We start from the raw sequence: 20,491 nt of genomic DNA, 5'->3' as shown, positions 1-20,491 counted from the left end.
TCTTTTCAAATCATGGTTGGCATGGAGGATTGCCTGTCCCTTCTACCGACACTGGGAAGTGCACAAGCTGGCATAGATACCAATGGTTCTGCATACCCAGACATCACAGGCCTGAACACAACATGTCAGCATTCCAGGATATGCCTCCTTCATCTCCCTCAACTAATGGCTTGGAGGTGAAGGTGGGAATTCACAGATTCCAAAAGGCAGACATTTGTTCCAGGATTACCACATAGATCTTACCTCCCTGGAGATTCCATAGCTGGCCTCAAAGATGAATGTGCTTTTAGGATCAAAATAGAACAAAGGGCTAAAAAGGAACTAAAGGATTTAAAATTAGGATAAAAAAAAACAAAGAAAGGGGGAAAGAAAGGGGAGGGGTGGAAGGGAGGGAGGGAGGGAGGGAGGGAGGGAAGAAGAAAGGAAGACCTTGCTCTGGATTGGCCCACCTTATGTCCAGTTCTGAGTATACTGGGTCTCCATATGTCTGTCTCCTCCCGCTGGGACCCACCATTTGCTGGATCTTTTTATCTTGCTGGATAGCAGTGTGCTCATCTACCTGCCTTGCGGAGCAGCCTTAGTGTTATTTTTATAATGACTCGAAGCTTTTTTTCATGTTACACTCTGCCAGAGCTCTGGAGTGCCACACACCTGTTCTACACAGAACACAGAGGAGACGGAGGTGGGACTGGTGGAGGGAAGAGGCAGGTGGCCCTTCCTGCCTGCTCTGAAAAGCAGGATGAAAAGAGGAGAAGCTGATGGAAGCCACGAGGAGTCTTTTCCGCCTTTGAGGCTGTACTATTTGCCAGCAGCACTTTGTTTAACCAACACGCACTGTACTCATGGGTTTGTAGAGAGCAGCAAGTATTCGGACTTGTTTAGCAAATATGAACTCAGCGCATCCTCACAGTGACTGGACATAAGCACCCAGTTCCTGTTTACAGATGAGAAAAATGTGCTAAAGGGAAAATGGCACCCAGGGGCTTATGGGTGAAACCCTTCTACTGTGTTGTAGCATCCCTGTGCTCACCTATCCATTACTGTTGCCTACAGCAACATCTGCCCCTCTCCTGTAGACACCATTACTACCACAAGCATCTCGATCCTAATTTCGGACTCCTACCAAGAAGACATCATTCCACTATCCCTATGACCTTCGATGTCATCTACTATCAATATGTCCACTACTTACTGGAGCTCCATCTCCAATATCACCTGCTATGACATCATAGCCACGGTCACCACCTCACCCTTACCACAAGCCTCTCAACCATCGTCTCCATCATCAGCTTGTGCTGTGTCATCCAGCGCCATCCTCATAGTGATGGACTATGTTTCCACCGGACCCCCAGCATGTTCTCTAACAAGTGGTCCCTTCGAACATCATCACCACCATCTTCACCTCCCCATCACGTTCTCTAGCACCATGTTCATTTCCACTGTCACCTGCTTTATAGTGAACTTTAGCTCCACTGCACAGCCAGCATCTTTATGTCTCTCTCCATCATCACCTCCATGACCTTCATTTCTGTGGAATCGCGGACACTAAGTTTCTCGGCAACACATCCCTCTTTACTATCGCCAATAAGTGTAGAGTGGAGACATTTGTAGAGATTCTCCAGTAATGGATAGCATGCTGGGTACTTCCTGACAGTGCTATGGCCTTCACCCTGTTATCACTTCTGTTTGCCAAATATGGAAACTAAGTCCTAGAATGGTTCATCATTATGCCCAAATTGCTAGTCCTCAGTCCTAAAGATTCATGATATATTTAGAATCCAAGGCTAGGTCGTCCGATGATGGTCTGAACACATTTCATCCCCACAATCCCTTGGACAGAGGTATGTGTGGGGTAGGTGCATTTCCACTGAGCATTTCATGAAGGCAGTTTCCAGGTTAGAGATCTGGCACTCGGATGGGAGCAACTGACTTGGCGAGTTGGGGTCCCTGTGGGTGGTGACGCTGCTACCCAGCAAGGTACAAAGAAACTGCTGAGGTCCTCAGTAACCCAGAGAAAGCTGCTCCAAGATATACTGATATGGGCCTGCCAGTGAGGTCCCATTCAGCTCCTCTCCTGCTGCCCCAGCCTTCCAAGGTCAGGTCCTAGATGCTCAGAGCCTCAAGCCTGCTGTTGGCAGCTTCCACTGCTGCAGTCCTGTCTATTTCCTGCTCTGCATTCCTGCTCTGGACAACCTCTAGCTCACGGAGCCCTGATGCCTGTGTCGTTCACCTCCAACTTGTTGCCTTCCCCCTCACCAACTTTCTGCAGTGCAGAAAGATGCATCCTTCTTCAGATGCATCCAGTCCTTACAGTGGCCCTTCCGACTGGATATTCACTCTGGGCCCCTTTCTGCCTCTCCCATCTCTGTCCCTCACAGGGATTAACTCCACACAGGCACAGGATGGCCACCGGATATGAGGCGTGCCTGAGAAAGGAAGTCCTACTCCTCCCTAACCTTTGCTTCTCTTCCCTCTTCCATCTCAGCATCTACACTACTTCTTCAGCATCATCCCCGGATTCCACCTCTGCTTCCACCAGGGGGACTGCAGCTCTGGCTAAGCCCACCTTGCATCATATGGCAGTGACTTGCCTCTTTAACTACCTAGGTTTTGTCTCTCCCTTGTGAGCCCACAACCTCCCCGGGAAAAGAAATCAAAAGTTGTTTTTCTTCTCTATGCATCCTTTATGACTAATTTCTGAGTCAGATAAGAGTCTAAATAAATATACTGTGGATGAATGAATGAGTGATGAGTAAATTACTGACCTCTGACCTTCATGAAAGGTTGAGGTTTGACGTGATTCATTTACTTATTTTTTTTATATTCATTTCACTCTCTCTCCTCTTTCTCCTCCCCCTTCTCTGTGGTGGGGAAAGGGTTGGTCAGAGGATGATTTGGAGCAGCTGCCATCTCCTTCCACCTTGTGGGTACTGGGGATCGAACTCAGGGGCTCAGTTTTGGCATCAAGCCCTTCTACGCAGCGAGCCAGCAGCTGTTTCTGAAGTGGTTTAGTTGTGTGGCCCTCACATGCTCCGCAACACCTGTCTAGATAGTTTTTATTACTAGATCATGTCGCGCTAGGAACATGTCACCAAGGGTTAAAATCAGCATTTCTTCTCTCTCAAAGCTCCCTAGAAACTCTCAGAAGCCTGTCTTCCCAAGTCACACACCTTTGTCATGTGCTCCATTGTAACGACTGGCTTGAATTAAAAGACATGATTTGAGAAAGTTACACATACACTCTCACACCACACACACACACACACACACACACACATACACAGCATATGCTATAAGGAATAAAGAATATGCTTCTCCCATCCACACATCATCTTCTTCGTAGCGTGATGAGGGAGGGAATGCAGTCGGATTTTTATGTTCTTTTTTTAAAAAATTGATATTTTCCACGATGCCATCAAAAGCTATCAGAACAGAGGGATGTTTATTTGGGTGAATCACCAGCTTTGCACAAATCCCAAGTGCTAATTGCATAATGGGTCTTTACAGAATGCCATAATATGGGTTCGGCTGGTTTCTCTGTTTTGGGTTTGAAAAATAGATTGTTTAATAAGCCATCAAAGCTATATGTTAGCCAAGTAAACAAAGGAGCAGATGTTGGCTGCCGTCTTGTGCCTCGTAGACATAATTAAAGACAACGAGGCACTGGCGGGTTCCGAGAATAGAGGACAAACACCGACACAGAGATGTGCACAATAGGACCATTGGTGTCCCTTTCTGGGCACCTGCTTTCTCAATCTGAAATGCTGGATCCTATTTCCGGTCCTGAGGAAACATGGCAAAATCTTTCCTTATGTAAATCCACATCTATCCTGCTCTCTGCTTTTCCGAAAGACAGTGTGGTAAAAGTCAGTCTTTCTCAATGAACGAATCTGTCTCATTTTCATGACTGCTGACCGGCATATTCTCATATGTTTCAAAAGAAAAAAAAGCAGTAAATTTTGCATAGGCGTAAATGTTGGTAGGTACCAGTTAGCACTCAAATTTGTCTATTTATTGAGGAGATTCCAGCCCTTTTCAGAGTGGGAGGCAGAGTGGGGCGTCAGCATTGGTGTGTCTGCTTTTGTTTTTGTGTGGGGTGCCTGCTCAGCTTTCATGCTTATTTCTTAAAAGCTTTACACTTGTGTTCTTCTTGTGTAACAGCATTTTGAAATTCAGGATTCCATCTATGCAAAACTCATCTTCTTGGATAGAGCACTTAAAACACCGCTTTAATTTCCTAAATATTTTTGTTTCTCCCTTCCAGCTCCTCCTCAGTCCTATCTTGCTTGTCAGTTCTTGGTTCTACACGAGGAGAAAAACACTGGCACATATAAACCGGAACACATCATAGAATTAAAAATGCAGTCCAGAATGAAAACAAACCAAGAGGCAGACTAAACCACAGAGCAGCTCTCTGAGCATATCATGAAAGAATTCACAACTCCAAATGAACCACACGATTAGAACATCTCTTTCTGACACCTAAAAGCAAGACAAACAAACAGCCTCTGAGCTTAAAACCCGAGTGTTCTAAGGCTCTACCGCTCACTTCACGGAAGTTTCCTAGATCCAGCCTTCCAGGCCCGCATAATAAACACTCCCACTCATGTTCAAAACAAGACAGAACTCTTTTCTGGTGAGTCAATGAAATTGTTGTAATTCTTAAAAATGCCCCAATCGCCATTGTTTAAAGAGCACAGGAAGCTGGTGCTGGCTGGCAGTGAATGAGTGGTGCTAGCCTTCAGTAGGCTTGCTTCCTGCCTCCTCTGCAGGTTTTGATGATGCAGGAGGAAGGGGATTCTAATGGGGTTTGCATCTCTTTATGCTAATAAGGTTGCATTAGCCCATTTTCATGGGCAATACCGGAAAACATAAGTATCAAATGAGAAACAAATGGGGCCAGGAAGCTGCCAGGAAGCCCAACCCCTTGACCCTGAAGCACCTAAGACCAATTGCATCCTCTCCTTCATTCATTCTTTACAGAAAGGCAAAGGAGCCATCCCTAAGTGAATCTGATTCACGCACATACTTGTGCATGCACACATGCACTCACACTGCACACACATGCACGCCATCTCAGAGCTTGGAAGCAGCAAAGTACCAGGCTCCTTTGATTTATGAAGCAGCCTTCACAGCATTGAGCTAGCAACATGGCCACCCAGGACCCCACTCCCTGAAATGCCTTTATGAACAGGACAAGGCCCTGCTCGTGAACAAAAGGAGCGGTGTGGCTTTATAAATCATTAATACAGACAGAGCTAGGCAGGGACTGTGTTCCCGGTTAGCTGGAGAGCTTTGGTTCAAGGCGGGGCTTTGGAGGCTGGAACTGGCTTTGCAGAAACACACTCTATCACTGTCTGTGGACACTGCCTTCTAGCCCCACAATTTCTCTTTGAATCCTCTGCACCCCAAACTCAAGGCCTACTAAGTGCCCTAATGTACAAACCCATAACCCCATTGACTTAAGATAAAACCAGCTTTCTCATGCCTGTAATCCCAGTACTCACAAGGCTGAGGCAGGAGGACTGCCATCAATTTGAGGTTACATCATCTATGCCATACAATGAGTGTGAAGTCAGCCTGGGTTACCGACTGAGATCTTCTCCATAGCTATCTGCTTCAAGGAGGAAGGATGCTCAGATAATCTCCTTTCTGATGATTTATCCCCCCGTTAAAGCAAAGCTGAGGAACACTCTGGACAGTGGACAGACAGCCTGGCTTAGGCCTCTTAAATCAAGTTCTACCAGAAGCCTCCACAGCAAGGGGAGGCAGACAGACCAAGTGGTCTGAGAGACACAATAGCAGTGTCTCTCAGTGTGAGGTTTGGAAAAACTTCCCATGGCTTTAAATACCACCTCTCACACCTAAGTCTCTTGTTCTCTGTGTTAAAGAAAGAGAGGAGGGAGAAAGTAGTTATGTGGGTAGGTGAAACCTGTGCAGGACTTGCTGTTACACACAACTAAAATCCCAGCATGAGGAAAGCTGAGGCAGGAGAATTGCTATGAGTTAGAGACCATAATGAATGATACAGCAAGACCCTGCCTCAAAAGAAAACAAGGAACAAAGAAATAAGAAGTAAATATAACTGACTCTCTGGAGGCCTATGTGTGAGATTAAAAGAGAAAAATCCATGTAAATTTGCTGAGTCATGTTCTTGCCACCCAAGACTCCATAAACGTTATTGATTATGTCACTATTTTAATTATGTCATTGCCATCATGGTGCTGAGGATAGCAAAATCCTCTGGTCCCCTCAAAGGACTCACAGTAGCTCTTCCTGTTTCCAAAACAATCTTCCTTTCCTAAGCTGAACCAAAAGAGAAAAACAGGGGGGGAGGGGGAGGAAAAAAAGAGAGAGAGAAGAAAAAGAAAGCGTGAGGAATCCGGAGTTTAACACAGAGACCCCTAGTGGAAGGAACTGAAATTGCACCAGCAGGCAAAGACTCCATTCATTCCCTTCCTGCTTTGGCAGCTCTTTGGAATCTTTAGAGAGGAAGGTGTTGAAGGGGGGAAAAAAAGAGAGAGAAGAAAGCAAAAAAGGAAAAATGCACAGCTTTTGAAAGATTATCTGGATGAGCGAGCCTGTCAGCCCATGTAAGCAAAGGCAATGGATGGGGAAGCCAGCACAAACTGTCTGTAGGAGGTGCTTTTGTGTTTCCAGAAACTACGGGAGTGACCCAGTTGAAGTCCCTTACACCTTGCTCTTATGTTCCCAGAATAAAAGGAACAAATGATCAGACAGCAGAGGCTCTGTTCTTTCCCACCACACTGAATCTGGACCCATGTGCTTTATCAGTCCTAGTGTTTGCTTTGGCCTCCAAGTCAGGGACGCAGGCACCGTAAATGCACAAAGACTCCTCTGAAATGTCCACTTGTCAGCAGCCGCTCACATGTTGAAGTCTACTGGATTCTGTATCACCATGTCCGGAATCTCCTGCACCAGGGCACAACGCCATTCTCAATAGAAATAAATGAAGCCCCTGCAGTATGATTCTGTCAGCTTTTGAAAGTAAATAAGTTTGCTAGTGACAAGAACAACATGACTGGTACTTCTCCTCTTCCTGCCATGGAGCATTAATTGAGCTATGCAGCCATGCCACAGCTGCCGCCACCACCAGCACCAGCACCACCACCACCACCACCACCAGCAGCAGCACCAGCACCACCACTACCACCACCACCACCACCACCACCAGCAGCAGCAGCAGCAGTAAAGACTCAGAGGAGGAAGGGGGAGCAGAGAATTGAGCAGCCAGGATGTGACCCCAGATTCCTGGTGCCTGTAACCTCAGCAGGCCATGGGCGCATCAGTACTCCTGTTCAGGAGAACTGGGAAGTTTCCAGGAGCAGGCCCTGTGTTATCTTAACACACTGGGACATCTCTTTAACCATCTACGTGAGGATCTCTTTTTTTAGTATCTTGGGCATCTGCCGGCTATGTGCTGCATCTCAAGCCCGAGTGGTAGCTTGCTTCATCTCAGGAAGAACAATATAAAATGACCATTCTCATCTCGATTTTTTCCGAAGAAGCAATTAAGGTCCAAATCAAGTTAAGTGAGTTGCTCAATTCAGTCAGATCAGCTCATGAATAACGGAGTTGGGACTAAGCCTCAGAGCTTGATTTCTGCTCTATAGAGCAAGAGACACCTGCTTTTCACAAATCACATTTTGCAGGGAAAGTCAGCTTGCAGGTTTCTAAGGGAAAACCAGCTTTTGAATATGAACCGGAAGGACTCTCTCCCTGCCTAAGATCCCACAGTTGCTGCTCATTGCTCTGGGAGCATTCCAGGAGAGGGGCATCATCTCTCAGCTCAAATCCTCTCCCGCGAGCCGAGCACTCCCCAACCTAGGCATAGAAAGCAGTTCTTCTGGAAGGAGCACACAGATGCGTGCTGCTATTTCCAATAAGAAAAATCCAGTTCTCCAGGTGAGACCCAGGCAAACATCTGCCACAGAGGAAAGAAAAGACTCATTAAAGCCAAACCCTCCTTGCATTTCACTCTTGAGTCCGGGGAAATCTGAGGCCCTTAAATCCTAAAGCTGCCATACTTCGTTCCACAGCCACAGAAGAAAAAGGAAAATAGTCATTAAGTCCCCAAGAACACACACTTGGCATTCCCAAACTACTTACTAGTCTGTGTGTGCTGAAACAACGCAGAGGAAACGATCAAAACTGGGTGCAACTGCACGGCAAACAGAATTTGATGAGCCCTAAGGACCGCAGCAGCAGCCTTCTGACCAGCCCACTGCTGCAGAACCCTCTGTATACTGTATACATTAAATACAGGCTGTCTTTCCTTTTCTGTGGGCTACTATTTGGACAGAGGGGAGGAGAGGTGCCGTATAGAAAGTTGTAGGTTAATTATATAGTCTTGTTCTTTGCACATTGGATCAGAGGAAGGAAAGAAGGAAGGATGGAATCATTCCCGCCCAGGAATGGCATAAGATTCCTAACACATGCAATGGGCCAAGCTGATCTGTGTCTAAATGCAGCACTGATGATGCACAGGCAAATGATGCTCTTCCAGGGATGGGGGAGCTCTGGCCCTTGCTTACTGAGGGCATCTGGCACCCTTTGGGAGTTCAATAAACACAGAATAAGAAGAGTGTAGTGGTGGCCCAGGCCTGTCATTCCAGCAACTAGGGTGATGGAGGTAGAAGAAAGGAAAGGTGAAGGCCAGCCTGGGTGATTTACTAAGACCTTGTTTCAGAATAAAAGGTGAAAAGAGATGGGAGGATAGATAAAGTCAGTGGTAAAGCACTTACTTAACATGTCGTAGGCTCTAGTTGAACACCAAGGGACGCAATAAATGAGCATACACATGCATACATCACTGTGTGGACTCTACAAACTTGGAATCAATAAGCAAATACAGGAGTGACTTGATTGCTATGGATACTGGAAAACTTATCTATCGCCACTGATTGGGCAAAGATACTTGCCATCTTAAGTGTAGGTTAATTTCGGAATTAGCAAAGGTGTCAGCTGTGGTAGTGAGGAGGATGGTAGAAATGAGGAAGGGACTGATGGAATAGCTAACATGGAGAGAGAGCAAGCCATCCTTCTGTCATTTCTCTGACTCACTCATTACTCATGGCCCTGGACAAGATTACAGAGCTGCCACCAAAGAGCCTTGGGGCCTCTTGGTAAATACCATTCCCTAGGCGTTTGATCATACTCTCCTCCTACCTACTGCCACTGTCCTGGGTCCACACCTTGCAATGCATTATTCTACAATTCTGGAATGTCATTAGGTCTTCTTTTCACCCTATCCCAATTCAAGCCAGAGTGAGAGTACAGGACAGACACTGTGCCTCCCTTCCTCTATCCCCAAAGACCGGACAACCCTGTATGGGACCCATTTCTATTGTTTCCTATCTCCGTGTATCTAAGATTGCCATGGTGTCTTCCATAGCTGAAGATAATTCCGTGTGTGTGTGTGTGTGTGTGTGTGTGTGTGTGTGTGTGTGTGTGTCCTTGCTGGTGCATGCATATATGTGTGCATGTAGCCCCCAAAACAATTTGCTACACTCCTTAGCCACCGTCCCCATTTTGCATTTTTTTAAGATGGGGTCTTTCCTGACTTTAAACTGGCCTGGACGGCTAAGCTAGTGATTGGAGAGACCCAAAGGTCCTCTTGTCTCTGCCTCCCCAGGGCTGTGATGTTTAAACATGGGCCAACAAACCTGCTTGCCAACTCCCTCCACCACCACCAACAGGTGCTCACTAAGCACAGGTCTTCACGCTTGTGAGGCAAACATTTTACCACTTATGCCATCTCCCCAGCCAGATTCTTGCTCTCTTCTACCCCTAGACTGCTTTCTCTAGCTCCTCCCAAGCCCAGGATCCTTGTGCCTCAGCTCCGAAGAGCCATCACCTCTGCAGAGATTCCCCTGAGCCTTAGCCACCATCCTCTTCATCTCCTGCCTTATGCTCCCCCATCTGAAGCTAGTTTCTGGCTTCACCCCTAGCCACATCCACCTTTTCCTGGAGCCTCAGCCCCGTAACAGTGCTGACACTTCTTAACAAACTGAAATGGCAACAACACTTGGAAACAATTTCCCACAAACAAGTGACTATATGTACCTGATCCTATACATAGCAGAGGGCGGTGAGTACTGTCTCCCCTTGTTTCATAGTTCTGTCGTGCCAAACCCACATATTCATCTATCGCTCTCTTTACTGAACAGGTACACCCTCTGTAATCAGCCCTGAGGCGAAGTGGCTGAAATTTAGGAAAAGATGGAAAGACCTCAACTATCTATCTCACCGTAGAGCTCAGAAACAACACCCTGGAAATGGTCAAACACTTGTTAAATACTTGTTAAATGCAGATCAGTAGTAGAGGAATCTAAAGGGAAGATTCTCAGGCAAAGGACAGAAATCATCTTCTGCTCTTTCTCAGCTAAATAATCACAGTTTCGATATGCTGGAAAAACAGAGGCAACTGTAAAAACCCTACTTCCCGGCCATGTCAGAGGTCTGGGAATTCCGACCTTTGCACTTTCCTAACCTTATGAGGCGCTTGAACACTGAATTTGGGATTTTTTGGTAATCCATCTCCCAATTGCTCCCTCTTGTAAGGGCAGACTGTGCGACCACTGCTCATTTCCCCAGCTGGTTTGCACTCACTGTTGTAGAGGAGTCAGGGCCCTTCTGAGCTACTGTGCTTAAGAGCTGACACTATTTGACACAGACTCCTCCTCAACAGAGCCAGGAGCGGCAAGTGGCATCAGGGTGACAGCCACAGTCCAGTGCTCAGTCCTGAAAGACTCTCTCTAGCTGCTCTGCAAATAGGCAACTTTATTGATGAACAGAACTCTCTATGCTTTTCTTAATTGAATTAAGCAGCACACTGGGACACCTCTCCCTGTCCATTAAAGAAGTCTCTGCAGATGGAACAATTACACCCATTTCTGCCAGACCTGCTTCTTCCTCAGGGTGATACCCCATGCCCATCAGCAGCCCCCTTAGGCACAGATGCGCCAACCTGGTTTTGTTCACTATGCCACAATGCCTTTCTCTTCCAGAAGACCATGATTTGCCTGATAAACTACACTGCTTCTTACCAGCCAATATGAATAAACAAGCATTATGTTCTCTCTTGGGGCAGGGAGCTTGGTGAAATGAATTAGAAACCCTTAAAATGGTCGTCTCCCCTCAGCACATCGTCTGCCGGACAATCACTCAAGGGCCGGCTGTAAGGAAAACAGATGGTGCGTGAGCACTAATGACTGGGCTTTCTCCATTCTCAGCTCAGGCAGAGCTGCTGGCTCGCATGTTCTGACACACAACCTACCACGAAATGGCAGGCAGAGAGTGATGGCAGAGGAAACGCCCGTCTGTGGACAGACGGATGCATTACTGTTACCACAAATGAATGTCGCTTTAAGTGACTTTAACGAAGAGGCAACCCAGGTAGGAATGTAGCAGTTTCGGGGACACAGTTCCCTCCGTGGAGGGGGGAGGCAAAGAAGAACCCAGACCACTGGACGCTGGGTCTCATTCTCTCAGAACAGCTCCAACACACATACATTCTCTCTGTCTTTAGAAAAGAACAGAAAAACCAGCAAGCTTTTATAAAAAAAATTATAGCAGACAATATCTGAAGACAGAGGCAGGCAGACATCTCATGGTAAACGGCTAGCCAGGCCTACCAATGTGCTCATTCTAGCTACTTAGATCGCTTTAAACAATTCAGACATGAAGATAATCTATCCTAATTCTTTTCTGCGTTATTGGCACTATTGACTACCCCCAATCCACAGCACTGTCTAATAAATCAGTATGGGATTAAGCCAAGAAGAAAGAATGTGATAAAGTGTCATTTGTCCCCTCCGTAAATCATCAGATGGAGACGCAGGGGGAGCGACTGCGACGAGAACTGAACTTTCCTATGCAGCAATAATTGTTACGCCTTACCTAATGTGTCCCGAATTTACAGCCAGGGACGGTGAGGAGAGGCGAGTCCCCGCAAAAACACCACCATCCGGCCTCCATAAGCCAGCCCTCTACCCCAGTGAGCTTCCACACTGAGCAGCACTTTCTAATTAAAGACAGAAAGGGCTGATGTGCGGGTTTCAGTTCAATTGCTTTCGATCTGAAGGTGTCCACCATGAGCAATGGCTTCATTTACCAGGAATTACCCTTTGTACAAACCACTTCACTATTTAAAACAAAGCTCATGCATCACCATTAGGTGGGGAAAAATGACCCATCTTTGGATATTGACAGTGGCGTGGGCCACTTTAGAGGCCCCCTTTTCCTCTCCTCTTTAATGTGGATTTTAAGTATTTGACTCATTGTTAAATTTGGGCTGATTAAAAGACTGGGAGTGAACAGCACTTGACAGATGAGAAGGCTTTGTGGAACAGAACTGGAGACAAGGAGGGTAAGGTAGGAACAAGGAGCAGTAAGTTCATATGCCACTGGTTCGCTTTACAGAGGCAGAAATCCAGGCAAAATACATCTTTGGAGGTCTGGGGCATGAAGTGTCCCTCAAGAAACAAACCTTAGTGTCTGTGCTGTTTGCGTCCTCAACATTCCTTATGGAGAAATGGGTGTTTGGTATTTGTTCCCTTGATTTAGGAGAATTTTGCAGTGTGTGTATGTATGTGTGTGTGCTTGTGTGCGTGTGTGCGTGCGTGTGTGTGTGTGCACGCGTGTGTACAAGAGCATGCACATACTGCTTTCTACCAAGCAAACATAACAGATTCTCCCTTGCTATCATTGCTAATAAGCTCCAAATTTGGAACTGGAATTCAGAATTCTCCCTCAATGAAAGTAGGTTTAAATGAGTACCCAGTTAGCAGCTAACACCGGGAAGAATTTCCACTGGAAGTATATACAAGCTGGAAGTCAAATTGTGGGACAATGTCACCATCAAAGGAGTCACAGAAAAGGGCCACTGCAGGGTGTCAAGACCCAAGTCTGAGGCATGTACTTCACCTCACCAATGAGGAGAGAGCCATCTTCTTCAGTAATACGTCACCACTTCTATGGAGAAGTAGGCTACAGCCATAAGCCCATACAGTGTGCTGGCGGTTTTTAATGTGCATGTGTGTACATGTGCGTACATGCAAGCGACGACAGCATCGGCTACCAAGCTTTCTCCCATCTCCCTTTTCCCAACTAGAGCAGCAGCTTGGATGCTAGAAAAGGGAGGAGAAGAATCACAAAGAGAAAAGAGAGAGAAAGAACAAATCATGAACTTCAGGAAAATATGTATGTAAAGAGAAGTGATTAGAATATGTAAACAAATGACACAAAATAATTCAAACAATGCAAACACCGAAGACACCACTTCACTGGTCTGAATAAATAAGCCATTTGCAGCAAAAGGGTTCCGTTGTTTTCACTTGAACATTCAGTATATATTCCCAGGGCTGAGGGACCCTAATTGGTTTTTGTTTTCATGAGTCGTTGTAAGGACAAATATGAGAGTATTTAGGGAGGGATGGGATGTTAATATCAAAGCCAGTGAAAGCATATAACTGAGTCATTTTCCTCGAGTACTGGATGGGCAGAAGTCCCTGTGTAAGGCTTCATTCTAAGATAAAACATTTCAGTGAAGACCCAGGAGTCCCTTACACATGAGACTATGTTCACAAATAAAAACAGGATGAGAAATGTTTCAAAAAAGATAGGAGGGTTTTAATTATTTTCTCATGTAAACTGATGATGAGCATGACAGTGGTCTCTGACACGTGCCGTTTTTCTACATACAAAATTAAATGCTTCTAATGGAGGCATTGCTAATCATAAATGAAGCATGATTCGTTCATCTATTTGATCAATATGCTTTGGAAGTATGAACTAGCTCTCTGTTCATCAAACGCATGGCTATGCAATACTAGCTACAGATTAGTAGCAGAAAAAAAAAGTCTAGTGGTTCCACCCCGGCAGAAGATATGTAGTCTGGACTGGTATGTAGCTTGTGGAGATTAAAGGGACTGTCTCCCCTCTAAATCAGCCAGTTGTCTGACCTTGACTTTGCATCGTGGCATTAAAAGGCCAGAAGAGATGACCCCAAGGCACAGGTCTCTGATAGTGGGATTTTGGTAAGAGTAGTGGTGGCAGCTAAAACCCTGGATTGTAAAAAGGATAATCAAAAATAAATGTCTGCCTGTTTTTCCTTCAGAATTTTAGTAAACCTCAGTTAGAGACATCCTTCTGTCACTCACACCTGTTCTGACCCCGTGTCACACTCATTCAAGTGGAGAACACATTGAGATCTCCTTTCAAAGCCCATCTTCCATAGACCTTCCTGGGGAACCATGCTGTTGATAGAGTCACCTCTAAATATTTGCTATGGCTGCCAGCACTTCCTGTGAGGCTCCCTCTCGATAGCAGGTGTGTTCCACAGTGGGAAAGCCTCGGTGCCACATGATACACCCATCCCTTCATAGCAAGGATAGATGCTTGTTCAAAGGCACTGTCCTTCTTCCTAAGGTCTTCAATGGGCAAACCGGTTTAATGGTGAAGCAGAAAACAGATTAATTAAAATACGTAAGAACCAGAAAGAAAGTATTAAGCACCTATAACATTCTATGTTTTAAATAACATTATTCCAGTCGACTCACAAATAAAATAAAAAGACATGAATATAGGATTTTTTAAAAAAAAACAGATATTTTAATAATTTGATTCAAACCAGTTGAGTCTTAACAGCTGAAGAAATGCTCCCTGGGATATTCTCATGGCTAGAAACTTATGTAAAACACACAGGTACTTGACAAACAGTCACAGCTGAGGCAAAGAAATGGTAGAAGTCGGGGGATCATATACTATCAATAATACTATCAATACGTTCCTAAGAGATAATTCCTGGTCTGATTTACTAAACGGGAAACAAAATAAAACAAATACAAGTATAAGCCAATTTGTTCACAAGATGTTTTTAAGGGGGCTGTTCTCAAAAAAGATTAGCAGCAGTAAATACGCAGAAGAAAATTTTGGCAACCAAGCTGATAACAAATTACGCAAATGTTCAAGCCAGAACCCCCAGCATTTTATGAAGACATATATTGCTGCAGCACAATTCAGAACAGGGCATCTTGGAGGCAAGTGGCTCCTTTCAACTCTTGGAAAGGAAGTTTGGTTAACACACCACACACACACACACACACACACACACACACACACACACACACACACGTAGTCAGCCACATCCTTAAAACGAATTCATGGAAAGGCTGGTAGAAGGATTACCCCTAATGAAAACTTTACAGGACAGGACAGAGGGAGTCAGGCCGTGGATTCTCACAGCAGACAAAAAACCTCTAATCTTGCCAACTCACAGCCACAGACCCCGCCCCATGACACAGCTGGCCTGCCTCCCCACAAGACAGTGTTAGGTCATTTCCAAAGCCCTGGAGGAATAGACTAGGCAGAAGCCTTTCTAGTAAGACAGGGAAAACCCAAGTGAGGCCCAGAGCAGACACTCAAAGCAAGTACGGAATCCAAAAATTCACAGATTTGGACTGGGTGGGAATGAAGCCAACAGACATCCGGGCAAGACCACTCTCTGTCAAGGGAGTAGACAGGCCTGGGGTATAGAAACAACCAAATAAGCAAACAAAACCACCTTATGTTCAGGACAGTCAAGACAGTATCTGCCCATGCTCACCCAGTGCTGGAGAGTTTCAAAGAAGATTGGGTAGGGTGCTGTCAGATTGCAAAAATCCCAATGTTCTGAGTCTTGTGGAATGGATAGAAAGCACAGACAAACTTAACAAAGATTTCCTCTCTCTCTCTCTCTCTCTCTCTCTCTCTCTCTCTCTCTCTCTCTCTCTCTCTCTCTCTCACACACACACACACACACACACACACACACACACACACACACACTTGCACGGTACAGGCACACTTTGTGCCAATGATTAAAACAGCTGAATTGAAACTACATGCTTCAGGATATCTTCACAGAGCCCCAAACTCTCTCAACATACTAGGGACCACCCCTCACCTCACCTCTGGGACTTCCGACAGGAGAAAACATGCTCAGAAGAAAAAGGCAGTTTTTCATCTTCAAATTCCCGGTCCCTGAGGCTGGGGATCAGTGTTCACAAAGTATTCAGACAGGTGAATTAAAATAGCATTTTGGACTGACAGAAAACCAGAGGCTCCCACCCAACCTCATCTCGTCCCAGTGCTCGAGCCCCCCAATCCAACCCCCCCTCCCAACACACAACGCGAAGCCCATTGAAGCTGTACCAAGTCTTGCCAAGCTGAGAAGGAGCTGCCGCCACCGAGAAAGAGCCGCGCGTCTTACCTGCTGTAAGTACATAAAAGTCAAGGCACACGAGAGCTGGGGACACATGCCCACGTTGGGGAGTGCCACGCAGGTGGCCCCCGTCAGAGGATGCTGCATCGCGATTCTCGGGTGCCCGCAGAGCGAGAGCGGAGATGCTCACATACAATCTACAATTGCGTTGCTTTTTTTTTTTTTTTTTAAAAAAAAAAAAAAAAACCCTTTTGCCTAGTCGCTACAATTTTTTTCTTTTTAATTTTCGCTGATTATCTAACTCACACAGCAGTGGCTGTCCCTCTTGCTCTCTCTCTTCCTCTTTCGTCTCTCTCTTTCTCCCTCCCCCCACCGCACCCCAAGAGAGTCCCTCCTCCCTGGCTCTCCTCGCCCTCGGGTTTGCTAGTACCCAGCGTTCATCAGCTTTCAACTAAAGACACTTAGAGAGGCTGGGAAGTAGTGTTGGCTCCCCTTGGTTTTATTGGGCCTGTTGTTGGAGCGCTCTTAAAGTGGAAGATGCCCCTCGCTCCACCCCTGCCACCCCCTAAAGGTGACAAGAATGGGTAAAGTGGACGACTTCTATGAAAGACAGGGGTTAGCTTACCCCGATGGAGACGCTAGAGAGGGGAGAGGGGGAGATGGAGTATGGAGGGGAAGGAGGAGAAAGAAGGAGGGGGTGAGGAGAGGAAGGGGGAGGGGGAGGGGGAGTAATGGGGGGAGGGAGGGAGGGAGGGAGGGAGGGAGGGAGAGAGAGAGAGAGAGAGAGAGAGAGAGAGAGAGAGAGAGAGAGAGAGAGAGAGAGAGAGAGAGAGAGAGAGAGATTTTGACTCACAGCTTCGCTGTCGCTCACTCGCTTGGTGCTGATGCTGGGAGTCTTCTCATTTGTCAAAAAGGTCCAGGGGCAGGGTTGTTCGTTTCTTTTTTCTTTTTTAAAAAGAACTCGCCAAAATTCAAATTTTGTCTGCTAAAATCCTCCGAAGGGACTGAGAGGGAGAGCGAACGTGTGAGCGCCCCACATCGCCAGCAATCAAAGGAGCTGGACCATTAACAAGACTGTTCAGCTGGGACCCTGAGGAGTCCGGGAGATTTTCAGCCGGCGGTTTGTTTGCCTGACTCGTTGGCAAATAAACACAAGAAAAGGGATTCCCCTTTTGTAAGAAGCTTGGGGGTAATAGACATGCCAGGGGTTGGGGTGCAGCGCTGGGGTAGGGGTGCGAGAAGGAGGTCCCTGGAAACCCCCGCTGCTGGGGGGCACTGCTTTCTCCCTGGAATCAGCCTACCCCGGGAGGCAGCCCCAAGCGCTGCGGCTTATCCGGAGAATCCAGCAGCTGTTACACTAAAATGCCAGCTCGGGGTGAAGGCAAGGGGCCTTCTTTCAGCCTAGAACCCGTTGCTCTTCTCAAATTATAAATACACGGGGTAGACAAAAGTCCCTGTCTTGTAAGAGATTACTGTTCGTGATGCGGAGAGCAAATTGAAATAGTTTTATTTTATATTTCCCCCCCTTGCCTGGCCTCCTTGGCCAAATTAATATTCCACTCTTGCAGGCGGGTCTCCCCCCTCCCCTTATCTTATGAAGTAATAATTATTCATTAGTAGATTTCGTTAGTCTTTATGCAATAAAATAAGGGATGTGATCTGTGAATTAAGAGAAAATATGAAGACTCTTAACTCGTCCTTGATTCCCACAAGGGGGAAAATTCTCACAATAGTAAAACTATGATCAGGAATAGTTGCCATATTTTATATAGATTTATTCTGAACCAGTGATGGGGTATCTTCTTTATTCTCAGAGCAAGGGTCCACTGGATGGAATCTTTGCCTGGTTGCTAGGTTTCCTGAAAGAATTCCAGTGGAAGATATGGACCGGTTCTCCAGGGTAGAGCTGGCCCCCAGAAGGGAAAGATTTCTCTCATGAGGGACACTGAGGCGGAATCCTGGGATTGACCTCTCCAAAGGCCATCCCAGGGGTGCTCCCCACACACTCCTCAGCAGAAGGAAGCCTTCTAGACTTCTCCCTGGACTAGCAAAACACAATTCACTTGGCAGGCTAATCAAAATGCTTTTTTTCCTTTTTCTTTTCTTCTTCTTCTTCTTTTTTTTTTTTTTTTTTTTTGTTTTTCAAGACAGGGTTTCTCTAAAACGCTTACTGATGGGAGATGGGAAGGAAAGGAATCATCCCATAGTTTAGCATTGTTTCTCTAAAATGTCATTAAAATCATGTCCCCAGTGTGCTCCAACCTGACTGGCTGTTCATTTCCACCTTCCACCTTGCAAGCCCACTCCTCCAACCACTTTGTGGGGGCCTGGTGTCCTCTCAGCTCATTAGCATATTCAGCCCTTTGCAGTGGCTGTCCAGAGAAGCTGGGACCACCAAGGCCAGGGCTCCAGGACCTGCACTGGGGTTGAGAAGGCTGGTAAAGATCCTTCTGGAAAAGGCTTGCTGCATGTCGTCTCAGAAATCAATGGCACTTGTCACATGAGCACTGATTCACACAGACCCCAAGTACCTCTCTCTCTGTTTTCCTTCTTTGTACTTAGTTTTATTTTGCAATTCCTCAAACCAAAGAGAAAGAACGAAAGCCAGAGACCATAGCTCTTCAGTCTCTCTTGCCTTTTCCAAGCTCTTTCTTGTGCTTCAAGCAATTTTTTCAACAATGGAGATTTTTTTTTCAGTCTGACACTGGAAAAACTACAATGTTCCAAGAACAGGGCAGAAATTTCTCTTCCGCTCATTTTCATAAGGAATGAGATAAGTAAAACCCGGCGCTCTAATCAAACCGTGTCTGAATGGTTTAATGAAACACAAATACCTCCTGGAAGGAGCCACTCACAGCTCTCACCTGCCTGGAGCCCTGTTTCCTCCAAACAGGAAAGCTCTCAGCAGGGACTGAGTTCCTTCAAACCCATTTTGAAGTAATGGCTCACTCTTTCCCTTAGACTTCTGCTTAGAGTCAGTCACACTGGGAATCTGTCAATGAAGCAATGAGCTCGCAGCCCTCCTAAACCAAATCAAAATGACTTGAAGGTAGATTCTGTTCTCCGGACCAACCAGCTCAAATGCCCCTGCACAGCATGAGCAAACACAATGGCTAAGTGCTCTTTTCCTGGACACTTTGGCTACGAGAAGCTACTGGAACAGAAGAATGGCCTTTTCTCCCGTGGGTAATGTCAGTGTAGAGCATCGAAGTACTCCAAATGCAAAAGCATATTCTTTCGGTGACCATCTTTTATACACTTATGGCAAAACTTGGTGACGCCTTCTAGTTGGCATCCAGGAGTGTCAAATCTGAACCCCCAACTCATTGGCATAAGAAGAAAAATTCTTTCTACATCCTTTAATGGGAGAAGAGAAAATGTGTTTGTTTCTTTCTACAGAGTCCCTGGCACTTGAGATCACTTGCAGGTATGTGCTGTCTGTGAATCCTGGGGCTGCCCTGTTGGCTTTGGCTACAAGGATCCTTCCTTGAATGGAATACATGCCCTGTAGGAAGCCAGAAGGCTCAAGAAAAAATAACAAAGAACAATAGCATCTTCAAATGGTAATTCCTTTGAAAGCAACTGCCCAAGTTCTTATTTAACCCAAACAATAGTGTTTGTAACATTTCCCCCTCTCCCCCAAATGAGCTAAGAGCATGAAATAAGTCATTTCTACCTCTCTTCAACTCTTATTATAATTTCCTAAAACTGTCAACAGAGTAAACCTTGCATTGAACAATTTTTTTTACATGGGGATTGTCATGTATCAGAGCAAGAAAGACTCGGGTAAGACTGAAGGATGTCTGGGGGTAATTCATAAGCAATTCGGACCACTGTGTTAGCTCAGTGACGATAGCAACATGACGCTTGGCTAAATTTGAATCTCACTTCCAAATTTTAATACACACAACTACATATTTTTAATCTTAAGTCAAGTAAGAATGAAAGAAGCCTTTTTGAGACCTTTATTATCTCTATCCTGAGCATCACTTTGATTGACTGCCTTGCAAACATTTGAATGCAATTTAGTTAGTATTAACCTCACTCTAGGGACTGTCCCAGTCCCTGGAGCTGTATTGGTCCAGGAGGACAAACAAAGATCCCTCACAACATAGAGCTTATATTCAAGTGTGTGTGTGTGTGTGTGTGTGTGTGTGTGTGTATGTGTGTGTGTGTGTGTGTGTGTGTGTGTGTGTGTGTGTGTTAAACAATAAAGGTAAGAAGCAACTATTTGTACCATCACATAAAGGAGTGCCGCAGGGAACG

General features: G+C 45.8%; 1 protein-coding gene across 3 annotated transcripts in view; it reads right to left on the bottom strand.

Annotated features, from left to right (window-relative positions):
* Nucleotides 1–16,372, bottom strand: part of Rbfox1 (RNA binding fox-1 homolog 1) — a 365,001-nt gene extending 348,629 nt beyond the window's left edge. For all 3 annotated transcript variants that reach the window (XM_038326053.1, XM_038326056.1, XM_038326057.1), the window contains exon 1: nt 16,274–16,372. In XM_038326053.1, the coding sequence (XP_038181981.1) occupies nt 16,274–16,372 (99 nt within the window). The remainder of the gene's footprint in view (nt 1–16,273) is intronic.
* Nucleotides 16,373–20,491: the final 4,119 nt, after the last annotated feature.

Source organism: Arvicola amphibius, chromosome 4 (genome assembly GCF_903992535.2).
Source record: "Arvicola amphibius chromosome 4, mArvAmp1.2, whole genome shotgun sequence".
Classification (NCBI taxonomy): Eukaryota; Metazoa; Chordata; class Mammalia; order Rodentia; family Cricetidae; genus Arvicola; species Arvicola amphibius.
This window is presented reverse-complemented; position numbering and strand designations above follow the sequence as displayed.